Here is a 12520-nt window from a genome sequence, read left to right on the forward strand (position 1 = left end):
CAGCATGATATTAATCAAACTGATATTAGAGGCAATTGCCCTCAGTCCCTTTGTCTGTCAAAACATATCATCTTAGTCCAAAATAAATAATGTGTACCATAAACATGATGAGCGCCATGAAACATGACAGCTTTTTTATCATATTGAAGACACAACACACAAGCCAACACAAGTCCACCCCGTCACTAATGGCAAAAAGACATTATGCAGCTGGCAACCGCACACAATTAGATTCAAAATCCCTCTTAATTTTGTCCTAAACAGCGGCCGTCACTGCAGGCGGGTGGCGGGGAACCCTGACATTACTTACGTGATTACTTTGGAGGTTTTCCAGTAAGCTCGGGTCATTAAATCCGGCCTCGTCTGATGAGTGTGTGCTGTGGCTGGAAAGAAGAAACAGAGAAGTCAAAATAAGTGAACACACTGGTGCACAGACTTGATAGCACTGTAAAACTGACAGTAGACTAGAACATGTTGTCGTGACAAACTGTAAAGAACAAACTGGCTATAATTCATTTTGGTGAATATATTTTGACAACACTGTTTATAACATTAGGAGTTGACATAAAAGGACACCTTTCTAGCAGCATCTGACAGTTCTCCGAACACGATAACAAGCATGACTAAAGTGTCTCTTGTACTTCATGTACTAAAAGAATATTAGATAGACTATGCTATGATTTCCCATCGCATTTAAAAGAAATACTCTCTATTGAGTTGACCGTTTCTGTGTAGCCCGCTAGGCTTATTGGAACGTGGTTTTAAAAATCAACTTATGTTAACATAAAGATAAAGATAAAAGAAGGCCTGGAACTAACAATTATCATTATTGATAATCTGCAGAGTATTTTCTCAATTCATTGAATACTCAAAAAATTTCAGAAAATAGTGAAACTAGAGCCAAACTTAACATATTCATTTACTATCACACAAGACCAAAAAGAAGCATTAAATCGTCACATTTAAGAAGTTGGAACGAGTGCACTGTCTGCATTTTTGCTTGAAAAAAAAAATGAGAGTAAATTAATTAGCAACTGTTCAATTCTTCTATTCTTCTATTTAAATTAGATAAAACTAACTTCCAATGAGACTGGCACCACAAAACAGGTCTCAAACTGCTATTAACACAGCCGGGCTGTGTGCCAACAGTATTGACATTTGTTGACAGCAGTATCAACCGCAATGCAGACAGAATGCAAATGCAGGTCCCTTGATCTTTGGCAATGTGATGTACAGTGCGACTATTTTGGAATCTGTCCATGCTGGCAGAAGTGGATCATCCTCTGAGAAAGCGATGCCCTGAAATGGGACTTTTATTATTTCACAATGCACCCAGAATCCACACTCATTCATTTAATCATTTTCCCTTTTATGTATCATGTTCACTTCAGGCATTTACATAAATAATGGATGGTGTTCCCCTTTGCTTTAGAAATTAAACACTGCAAGGGGAACTGCTTCCTGGGACATTGCGAGCAGGATGAATTTCTGGCAGCTTAAAGGACCATATTACTCATACACTAATCAAAGCCAAAGCCTAATAAATTACTGAAAATACAATTTCATACTTTCACCAGAAATGTTTTTTATTGCTGGCAAGATGGAAAATAATTCAATATCTTGCAGTCCTTTAGGAAAAATAATGTTTAATCTATCATCAATAATAGAAAGTCATGCTGGACTGAAAAAACATGACTTTGGATTGCAGAGAAGATATTTTTTAGCCCTTTAACAGTAGCTTAGAGCAGTGATTTTGTATGTAGCTACCAGCCGCTCGCTGGCTGTCCAGTGGGGATCGATTCATGATTCTGTGATAAATAGAGTCCTATAGATCAGGAAGACAGCAGCTTTGTCAGTGGCACTGGAGCTTGATAGAAATGTTACTGAGGCTGCCATTAGCAACTATAAGTCTTTCTAATCCCAAAGGACACACTTTTCAGATCCTTAAGAGCCGAGCGGCCGGCAAGCCGGCAACACTCCCATCTACTGCACAGGAAATAGAGGTTTGGGGGAGAAAGAAAAATAGGAAAAAGCGAGAGATGCAATTAAACAGCAGGGCTGGAGTCGATATTGTGTTACACCTACGTAGATACTCTGGAGGTTGATTTAATCTATAACACTCAGAGGCTTTATTAAAACATGTCAAGAAGCAATCGGGAAACAAAGTCTGCATTTCTAAAAGCTCCGTGAATGTTACCATTTACAAGTGAGGGCAAATGTTTCAACTAAATAGCTTTAAATTGTTTACATACTGTAGAATATATGAGATATTTTGTTCTGATCACACTACATTACGTTGCATGTGACTTGTATTACCATGCACTATTTCTGCATGTATCTAAGCTTACTTTTAAGGAAGGTGAAAAAATAAATAATGCTTAATGCTGCAACAAAGACTGAACATGCTATCTATGGAGTCATTATCACTGTTTCTAACCCTGTGTTGTAAAGGGAAGGAAGCTCTCAGCCTCTCTCTACTGCAGCAGTAGCATCGCTCGCTATGTTGATTGTCTTGATGAAATTTTTGAGGCGCGAGGCTGGGTGTGGAGGACGGTCAGTTATTGATTATCTGCCAGCACACAGAGGTCCTGTCACTATGGGAACAAGGGTGCTGGCTGTTCGCAGTCAGTAGCCGGGGACTGGCTCCAGATTAAACCTACTGTATGACACACCATGCTGTCCTGTTCCTGACGGTTAGGGGGAGGAAAAATGAATATATTTATAACTGACTTGAGTCAAGATGACAGCACACTTTTACAGTGTTTGACCCTGGACTGAGATAAGATCGGATTTAGATTCACAGTCACTTATTCTGTACTTGCTCCTATATCTGTGACCGAATTCTGTGTCAACAGCACCTCTCGATGCATAAATAAAACCTCTAACTGAGTTGTTTTGGAGAGGGGAAAAAAAGCCAAAAAGAGACATGCTCTCATGGAAGCTGGCAACTTCCTTTAAAGCAGCAAGATTTCAACATTTTGGCATAATAGGCATTAACAAACAGGCCCCAATCCCCCATGCAAAATGGATGAGACACGCCCATGCTGTTATTGCAGATCTCAACACTATAGCAGATGGATCTCAGGAGTAGGACTATGTGTGTGCGTGCGTGTGTGAGAAAGAGAGACGGAGAGAGAACAAGTGGGTGTGTAGCTAGTAGCTCCCATCTCCAAAGTTAGTTTGATTTTAACAGGGGAAAAATAGAACGTGCTGCGCAGCTTCAGCCTCAACACACCAGACAGTAAATGCTGGAAGCTTTGGTCTATCGAGCCTGCCGATGTACGCCTGTTATGAGGAGGACACAAAACTTAACCACTCATACTTCAGTAATAATTCTCATACAATACTGGCCTACAAATATGCATAATATGTACTAGATCATTTGTTTAAGGCTGTTCTTTCACATCAACAGTCAAACACAATGTAATCAAGAACCACAGTGACATACAACACGTCCCAAGTGTACTGCACGAACAGAGAAAAAAAAACAACAAACATACATCGAAGTACAGATGTTGTGATCAAAGTCACGACTTCCACAAGGCAAGGCAGCAGTACTACATCACAGAAGCGGGGAGCGAGAAAAAAAACGACCACCATTTCACAACCAGACATCTTACCAGTCAACCTCTGCAAAACTACCCTCCTCAGCCTCAGGGACGTGACTGTTGGAGCGAAGGTTGGAAAAAAAATTATCTTGTTGACAAAGTCTGGCGTTAACATGTTGTGTAAATGTGCAGGCACCGGGGCTGGATTAAAAATGGGTTTGTTTACAGTATGAGTTGGCAGGAGAGTATGATAGGTCGGATGCCAGGGAGGACTGCAGCTACAGTGAGGGGGTTTGGTTGATAGCGGTGATTACAGCAAGTCTTTGAATCATTTATTCTCTAAAATGTAATTTTGTTGAACTAGTCACTGTCTGAAGTCTGAATGTACTAGTCTTTACTGCACCAAGTATTAGTTACCATAGTTAATTCAATTAATAAAACGAATATAGGTACAAGTTACTAATTAAAATGTGCTAGTACTTGCTCATCACAGATGTTAGTCACACTACAGTAGCTGTAATTGTCGTGTATCCAGCTGTGTACTGCATATTTTGTTGTAGATATATTAGAAAATTAATGGCAAGATTTCATAACTGAAATAATAAAAAAAGTTTTATTAATTTTCTTTTAATTAAAGCTACTGCAGCCTGAAATGTGAAATAAAGTCATTGAGCAGTAAAGTTTTTTTCACTTTGACGTAATGAGGAGCAGAATTCATCCAGTCTAAGCAGATGACATTTTAACAGGAAGAACAAGAAGACAATATGATGCACATAGCTAAAACATACCTAAATCGGATAATGAAAAGTAATAAAATGTAACTGAGGTCATACTACATTAACAATATTACACAAAGGACATTTTGTCAAAATGCTTTAGGATCAAGTTGTAAAGAGAGAATGAAACCCAATAAAGGCTGGCGCAAACTGGGGGACAATATATGAATAATGAGAATAATTTTGTTAAACGTCTTCCTCTCATTCCTCATGTGCAGGAACTAGTTTTTGCAATTATAACTGAGCTTTGTGTGCATTTGTGCGTATCTTGAGTATATTTTCAAGGCCACCAAAGTAAAATTGAAAATAACAATTTTTAAAACCTAAATGTGGTCAGAGACTAAACTAAACTATTTCACATCTCTGCTCCTGAAGGCTACCTGCAGTGCGGAGCTTTGTTAACTGTAAAGAGTGAAGCCAACCAGATGACCACTTCTCTATTTGATTAATATTTTGAGCCTTTTTGCTCTTGTACCTTAAGTAAAGCAACACTGTGATTATCTGCATCAAAAACAAACCAATCCGTCTGCATATGGGCTAACATACTGTATTAGACACATGTAGCAACTGCACATATCCATGGTGTTAGATTACACAATGTCAAATCACCTACACAAATTTGGTTTATTAAAACCAACCAAACAAAATCACAATATATATTTTTATGAATTTTGTCACTTGAGAACGTCTGTAAAATCCAGTCCAAACTAATAACACCCAGGAGGATTCTGGGAGCCTTTCTAACCTGAACAGTATCTCTCCTTGAGATTTGGACTCCAATCCAGTGGAATTAATTAATGTCTACACCCTTGGGGATGGCTTTATTAATTACAGCAGCACTTAATTTGTGCAGAGGAACACATGCAGGCGGCAGTGTCAGGGGGGTTTTGTGTGTGTGTGTGTGTGTTAGTGTGTGTTACGACTTCACACATGCATGTTCATTCATTTGTGTTAAATATGTATGATGTTCTATCTTGTCTTTCACTCGAAGTATATACCAAACGCTTAAAAATCGGTGTTTGTTAACGATAATATAAAAAGAAGTGTTTAAAATGCATACATGTTACATGTTATTTTAAATTTAATTAAACATTGGCTTCACAACTACTTTTAGCCCTATTGCACAATTAACCTTGTGCAAATAGACAACTGAATGCAATAAAATCAGAAATCTGTGATAGAGATCGTAAGGAAGTCATCAACCAGTCATCAAACTCACACTGCATCTAACAACGTGTGCACAGATTTATGCTTGCCGAGCTGTTTCACTGTTGGGTAGACACAAAGATAATTAATTCATTATGTGTTTATATCATTAAATAAATGTCATATCTTATCAACTGTAAAAGCCTAAACCTAAAGGTGAACTTGCACAGAAATAATAATATGGTTGTGTTAGCATTAACTCTCCATCACTGTAATGTTTATAAATAAGGGTATAATTGTCTGGTGGATTACTATGTAACTACACAACAATAACATGTACAGTAAACCGTTTTTGAAACTAAACACTCCCAATTCTTATTTTGGAAACCCAGAAGAAGAAGAGTGTGCCAAGTGATAGCATCATCAAAACAGCCTCGCCTCATTAGAACCTGCCTTCTTCCCCTCCTGCTATGAAGCACTCATCCATATTTATTAGATGCATGAGAGGGAGTCCTCGTTTCAGAGAATCAAAGGGAAATATCTCTACTTGGGATGAAGGAGAGACTGCCGCCTTACTTCAGTTTTCAGTAAGAGAGTGTCTGTCCCTGATGACCAACAGGCTTGACCTAATTAAATGACTGTTAAAGAAACGCCAAGGAAAGGCAAAGACATTCAACAGCCTAAAACCTTTCAACATCAAAAATGACGTTTTTCATCAGCAGCAGCTATTTAAAAAAAAAAAAAGAAATATGAAAGATGATCTTGGAGTTATTACATCATCAACATAGACATTATCGCTACTTAAAGTGACTTTATATTCTTGACAATTGACAATGAGAAGTTGTCAATGTCCTCGCTGCACTAGCAATCATAGCATAATGAGAGCTTTGGTACAGAAAACTGCAGATAAAATACTCTCTTTTGTCCTTCAGCCTGCACTTCATCAATCACGCTTTTAATTGAATCCTAATGGGATTAATCATGTACTGTCACGCCTGCACTTGCTTTAGTTCTGTAAAGATACTCTGCTCTCCCACTTGTTTTGCATCCACTGAGGCTAATTATCTATGTGCTAAAATGAAATGAGTTTTTTCGGGGGAATAAAACATTAAGGGCTGATTCGATGAAATATTTAAATGTAATAGAATATGTTTTTATGTCATTGTAGCTCAAGACAAACAACTACCAATATTCTGGTTTCAAGACATTGTTAAGCTCTGGACTTAGCAGAGAAAATACTGAACTGTGAAGCCACTTTTCACAAAACACCTCTAACGTGGAAAACGATGGAAAGAGACAGTAAATTGCCTTTGCTTGCAAGTGTCTGTCCGCTTTTTATTTATAGTTTATGTTGCACGAAGCACTGATGCAGCTGCTAATGAGAAGGCAAGGGAGGACAGAGAAACGCCAGATGTACTGTGGTGCACACTCGGCATTTAATGAAGGTGATGGGGGAGGTAGCGGTAGAGGATGCAAGGGGGGAGAGAAGAGACAGTGGAAAGGGGGGGAAGAAAGAAACGTACCCATAGGCCACACCAGCAATGGTGCACTTCTTGAATTGCATGACGTTGCAGGTCAGGGTCCCCGTCTTGTCAGAGAAAATGTATTTCACCTGCGCAGGTAGAAGAGAGGGTGACATTATTGAAAGCAGAGCACTTACTTCATGAGTGTACACAAAAAGTTATATTCTATAGAGCTAGATCTTTCACATAACATAATATCAAGTGTAATCTGATTTGCATTTAATTACCTGGCCTAATTCTTCATTCAGATTGGAGGTGCGTGCCATGGCCGGTGTTTTCGTGGGCTCATAGAGCATATCGGTGTCCTGAAACAATCACAAAGAATGTAAAGTGTAACTTCACTAAAGAAATTAGCTAAAAAATACAATATTCCATCAAAGAACACTTCATATCAGCCTTGAAAGTAAAAAGAACATTTGATGCTTCACTGCAGTCAAGCCCTTCTCAGTCTCCCCTTGTTTGTTTCCCCTCAAGAAAACATTGAACCAACTGGGGCTGCGGGAGGAGAGACCAACTGAGAACTGCCCTAAATGTTACTAAAAATTCCATGCTAGGATTTTCATTTAAAATTTAATGAACAAAGGGGCTCGGAATAACTTCAGGCAAAAAAAAACCAAAAAAAAAAAAAAACAGTACGATTTCTCAGCTGAGATAGTTGGTTAGGTTGACCTAGTTGCTAAGGATATAAGAGCACAATATTCTAGGTATATTCACTCAAATGCTTCATGCCAGTCAGGTCTCAGACTGTGCAGTAGTCTGTACATTCAGTGCCATGCTTTTAACATTTTATTTTGTTCAAGCCAATGTTGACACCTAGTGCTTTGTTATATTATCATGTGCTATGTTGACACAAAGCTACAACCCACTTTGCTTCTTATAAGCAGTGATTTAAACTGAGAATGTTTCTTTATTTACTATTTAATGTATTGTAATGTATTTCTTTGTATGTGAAGATCAATTGTGCATTTTTTCCATTCAACAAGTTCTCTTCAACTCACCCAGTTGATGAAAAAAGCTTGGATGAACTTGATAACCTCCAGTGTGACCAGGAGACTAATGGGGATCAGGTTGTTGAACAGGATGATGAAGGTGAGGAAATTGAGGCCAAAGTTAGCCGCCCCGCCATCTATGAGGGGACGAGTTTTGGACAAAGGGAGTGATACACAAGAGAGTCATCAGTGCTGGTTCATGTATATCAGTTAGCTAAATGAAAATGCCCAAAGCTACTTCCAGCCAATGATCAACATTATCCCAATCCAGAGGATGTTTTGGGCTAACGTCGTGCATTAGCTGGAATTAACCATTTCTTCCACCCAACCTCATCTTCTTACGCCTCAACCGATTAGCAGTCCAATTTAATGTCCCAAAGATTCAAAGTAGCGGAAAGGGACTGAAGTATCTCAAATGTCATTAGTGTCACAGCAGCAGCCTTGGCATCCAGCATGATCCAGGCAATGAATTCCACAAAGCACTATGCAAAATGATGCTTGTCCCCCAAAAAGCCCCAAACAACTGGCAATGATCAACATGTAACCCCACTGACACCAAACATGAAAACAGGAGGGATGTGATTTACCTTTCCTCAGCTTGCAGCAGGTTGCAAGAGTTACCTTCCTCAACCCAAGCCTTGGTATTAGCATTGCGGTTGAGAGGGAGAAGCCCTTCCCCATGACAGAGCGATTGCAAAACAAAAAAACTCGATGGCACAAAGAAAGTGGCAGGATGGAAGCTACTGCTACTGGTACAACAACACATATTAGGAGGGAATAATTTTTCAGAAGTGGGGAGGAAGACAAACATATTGGATGCTCTCAAGACAAAGGAGGGAGATTCAGTCCATAACACATTCTCAACCAACAAGGAGTGGAAAAGAGTGGGTGGATTATGCCAGCAAAAAAGTTCTGAGTGTTAATGATGATCACTACATCACCTCATTTCGCTCATTTCTAGAAGTCAGCTTGTTATGTGCAAGAATTCTGCTATTAGATTAGAGAGAGATACTGGCTTGGATCAGTAGAGAGCGATTGAAAAAAATAAAAAATCAAACCATAGCAGGGCATGCACAAGTCACACAAGTGCAAAAGCACACCTGATTTTTTTTCTTTAAACGTATGTCTCTGTAATGTAACAACAAGATTAATTTTAACTATGTTTAATCAGGCAAGTTAGCCAATTATTAATCCATATCATTTATTCACAGCAGGTTGTTGCAGGAGTTGGACTATAAATTGTTTTGGTTTCATTATTCTAAGTGAACTTATTGTTTGTTTTGTATAACAAAATTATGACAAAAGCAGAACTAAAAAGCGCTCGGTGGAACAGAAAAAACGCTACCATGCTATCAGTTAAGAGATCAGTATTTTACAAACAGAGATAATTGGCATAAATTACATTTTGTGGTGATAAATATGCAGCTACCCATCAAAACTAAATGAGTACTACATGTACTAGATGTGTAAACTGTAGCAGGTGGCGTGAATGCATAACAAATGACCATTATTCATTTTTGCCCTCAGTCTGCATTAAGTTTACTTGTCACAATGTATAGGCTTAACGCTGGCGATGACCAGTGTCAGCACTCTGTGACCGCTCAAAGTCAAATTAATTATTCACCAGGCACACATAATCGCAGGCTTCTGTGACATATGAGCCTGTGTGATGTGTGGTGGGCTAACACTGACTCTTCTGTTCATGTCTGTGTTTACCTTCCAAATGTTGGTGAGCAGTAAAAAAATCACAATAATTTAGGAAATATGGTGGTGTAAGTGAATGGGATGTTTAAGATTTGACAATCTTCCCACCTCTCTCTTTTGTCACAGGTTGGATAATATGCACTGGACAGAGTCTCAACAACTCCTTATGGAAATACAATCAGTCTCAAGATGGATGCCTGTTTTATGACTTACACTACCCTCATCCGTGTAATAAAGTTTCCTTTAGATGTGGGTTTTAATGCCACAAAGGACAATATTAAAACCCTCAACAAAACCAATAGAAGCCAATGCAACGTCTTATAAAATGGGAGAGTGTAAGTCGTAATACAAGCTTAAATTGACCAGGGCACAACCTCTCCTACACAGACCTACCAGGGTACAGAGTAATGGCCAGAGTATCACGATAATCACTTTGCATACCAGTTTCAGAGCTTCATCACTGCAGACCAGCTGGTGATTTCACCTTAAACAGTCCTGTCTTTTTTACTGCAGAAACTGAGCAGCCCATATTTATGTGTGTTGCTGCTGTGTAATAGCAGCAGTTTAAAACAGAGCAATTTTCTAAAATGGCTTGAGAATACACATAAGAACTAAGCAGGTTTTCACCTCTCCCCCTCCCTTCTCTCTATGTCTGTTGTTTGAAAAATCCTCACACAAGAAAAGAAGGCGGCAGAGGCATTCAGAAAATGTCAGCTCTTGCCCCTTGGGTTGCACATATTGTGTTCAAGCAATAAACATGTATAAGCCTCCTGCTATGAAGAGCTTCCTGAGTACAACATCATCTCACTGGCAGTAAAAGTAAATGCTGCTATTCCTTTCTTGTAAAGAATGAAGGAAAAAAATAAGATGAGGGTCTGAAGCTTGGGAACTGCAAAGCGTTTAACGTGGCACAAAAAAAATGGAGGAAAAGTGAGACACTGTTTGCATCAGGCACTGAAAATAACTAGACAAAGGTACAAGAGAGCTGGAGGGGAAAAACCTATTGTTGGATCCCTGGTATGTGCTTGTCCATGGCATGGGCCCATACAAAGTAGGGCAACCATATAGGGGGCGAGGGTAGGGGGCTTCATTTGCTTAGCAAAGGCAGAGCTTCAGTAAGGGGTTAGTAAGGGAGGGTCATTCACGGATGGCCAAGGCTTTTAAATGGTTGTTACCTGGAGCTGTTAAAAAAACGACAACAAAGAAAACAACAAAATCAAACAGAACATTAGAAAGGAACAAAAAAGTACAGCAGCGCAGTGATATTCAACCATTTCTTTTTCACTCAGTCTCACACACAACACATTTATGCATGTCACAGCTGTCTTTTCTCAGTTAACAGGGAATTCACTTATTCCCACATTGCCACATATTTCACTTGTAATGCGAAACATAGTTTAACTGAGGCAACATAAAAACGACACAACACATACCAGCATTTAAGGAAGTAACTCAAAATGACAACGAAATAAGCTGATATGAGACAAGTGAGACAAAATATGTGGAATAAGAGGTGCAGCATGGGCTGTTGGGACTCTTACAGTTGAGATCCATGTACCAGGCAGCATTGCCATACTGGTACTTCCAGATGGTTTGGCCGATCGAGCAGACCAGAGAGATGGCCAGCAGGCATCCGAACAGCACAAGGATCTGAAAGTTGGTGATACGCTCCACGTTGGACAGTTTCAGTGGAGGCCGAGTGGAATTCTGAGTAACACATGTCAAGACAGATATGGTTAAAATGAGGAAGTACGGTCAATGGTGAAGTTCTCTTTCTGAAAATAAAGTATGGTCATATGTTCAGGGTGACTGTGAAAAAGATTATCTAAACCCTTGTAACACATCAGTTAGAAGCATAAAACGTCTGAAGATCAGAATTTAAGATAAAAACAATGTTAGGTTTGGTGACATACATCTCACGTGTTTTAAATGCAACAAATATTTATTTGTTGGTTCAACAGATTGCATGAAAAAGTAAAAAAAGCTCCAAAATGAAAACTCAACAGAAAATATATTTTTTAAAAGCATCACCAGTTCACCAGACTGACCAGTTTCTTCAAGTAATTTCATTTTGTAACTGTAAATAATACCCTCCAAATACAATGCAAATATACTATACCTGCATGAGCTTTGTGTCGTGTCCTGTGTAGACCACCACACCGTGGACCCACTGGGTGTTCCTCAGCTGAGCTCCTCTCAGTAAGATCTGGTCTGGACCCAGTGGCACAGTACTGTAGTGAGAAACACGACTGCCATGAGTACAGTGAAACACTTTTCACTACAGAATAACAGGCTAACAATGTCTCATACAAGATGATATAAATATAAGTCTTTGGTTGACGGTGATGGCTGATGCATACACACAGTTAGTCATCATATTTTGACACTGAATTATAATTCCTTTAACTTGTCAACATAGACCTTCCTGATTCCTTATGGATATATATGACAGTACTAACAATAACCAATATTATGACAGTAAGTAATCTATTCTGACAGGTTTACTACACAGACATTACACAACACCATTACACGACCACTATAACTCTAGGTAATTAGTGTTTAATGATGCCCTGAAAGACATGTTCATGTCAGTTATTTGTAAATACAGTCAGCACTAGAACTGACTTCTATTACTATTTACTTTTTAGTTTTAAACTACAATTCAAAGTCTTAATTAATAATGAAAATATATACATAAATTATACAGTCAAAATACAGTTTGAGCATGTAAAAACATCCATGCCACGAGGATTTTTTATCTTCAGTCACTGATAAAGCAGAACATTGGAGGAAAGTCTCTATATTGTGGAAAGATTTCCAAAAATATGAAA

The 12520-nt window shown here is 38.8% G+C and overlaps 1 protein-coding gene across 7 annotated transcripts in view; it reads right to left on the reverse strand.

Moving 5' to 3' along the window:
• atp8a1 (ATPase phospholipid transporting 8A1) overlaps window positions 1-12520 on the reverse strand; it is a 108401-nt gene that overhangs the window by 57487 nt on the left and 38394 nt on the right. For 5 of the 7 annotated variants that reach the window (XM_044363005.1, XM_044363006.1, XM_044363009.1 and 2 more), the window contains 7 exons: window positions 11806-11917; window positions 11228-11393; window positions 10862-10867; window positions 7992-8119; window positions 7221-7298; window positions 6994-7082; window positions 311-383 (listed from right to left, as the gene is read on the reverse strand). In XM_044363005.1, coding sequence (XP_044218940.1) covers window positions 311-383; window positions 6994-7082; window positions 7221-7298; window positions 7992-8119; window positions 10862-10867; window positions 11228-11393; window positions 11806-11917 — 652 coding nt within the window. The remainder of the gene's footprint in view (window positions 1-310; window positions 384-6993; window positions 7083-7220; window positions 7299-7991; window positions 8120-10861; window positions 10868-11227; window positions 11394-11805; window positions 11918-12520) is intronic. The other 2 variants (XM_044363008.1, XM_044363007.1) reach the window with 1 other exon arrangement.

The sequence above is a fragment of the Thunnus albacares genome, chromosome 10, assembly GCF_914725855.1.
Source record: "Thunnus albacares chromosome 10, fThuAlb1.1, whole genome shotgun sequence".
Classification (NCBI taxonomy): domain Eukaryota; kingdom Metazoa; phylum Chordata; class Actinopteri; order Scombriformes; family Scombridae; genus Thunnus; species Thunnus albacares.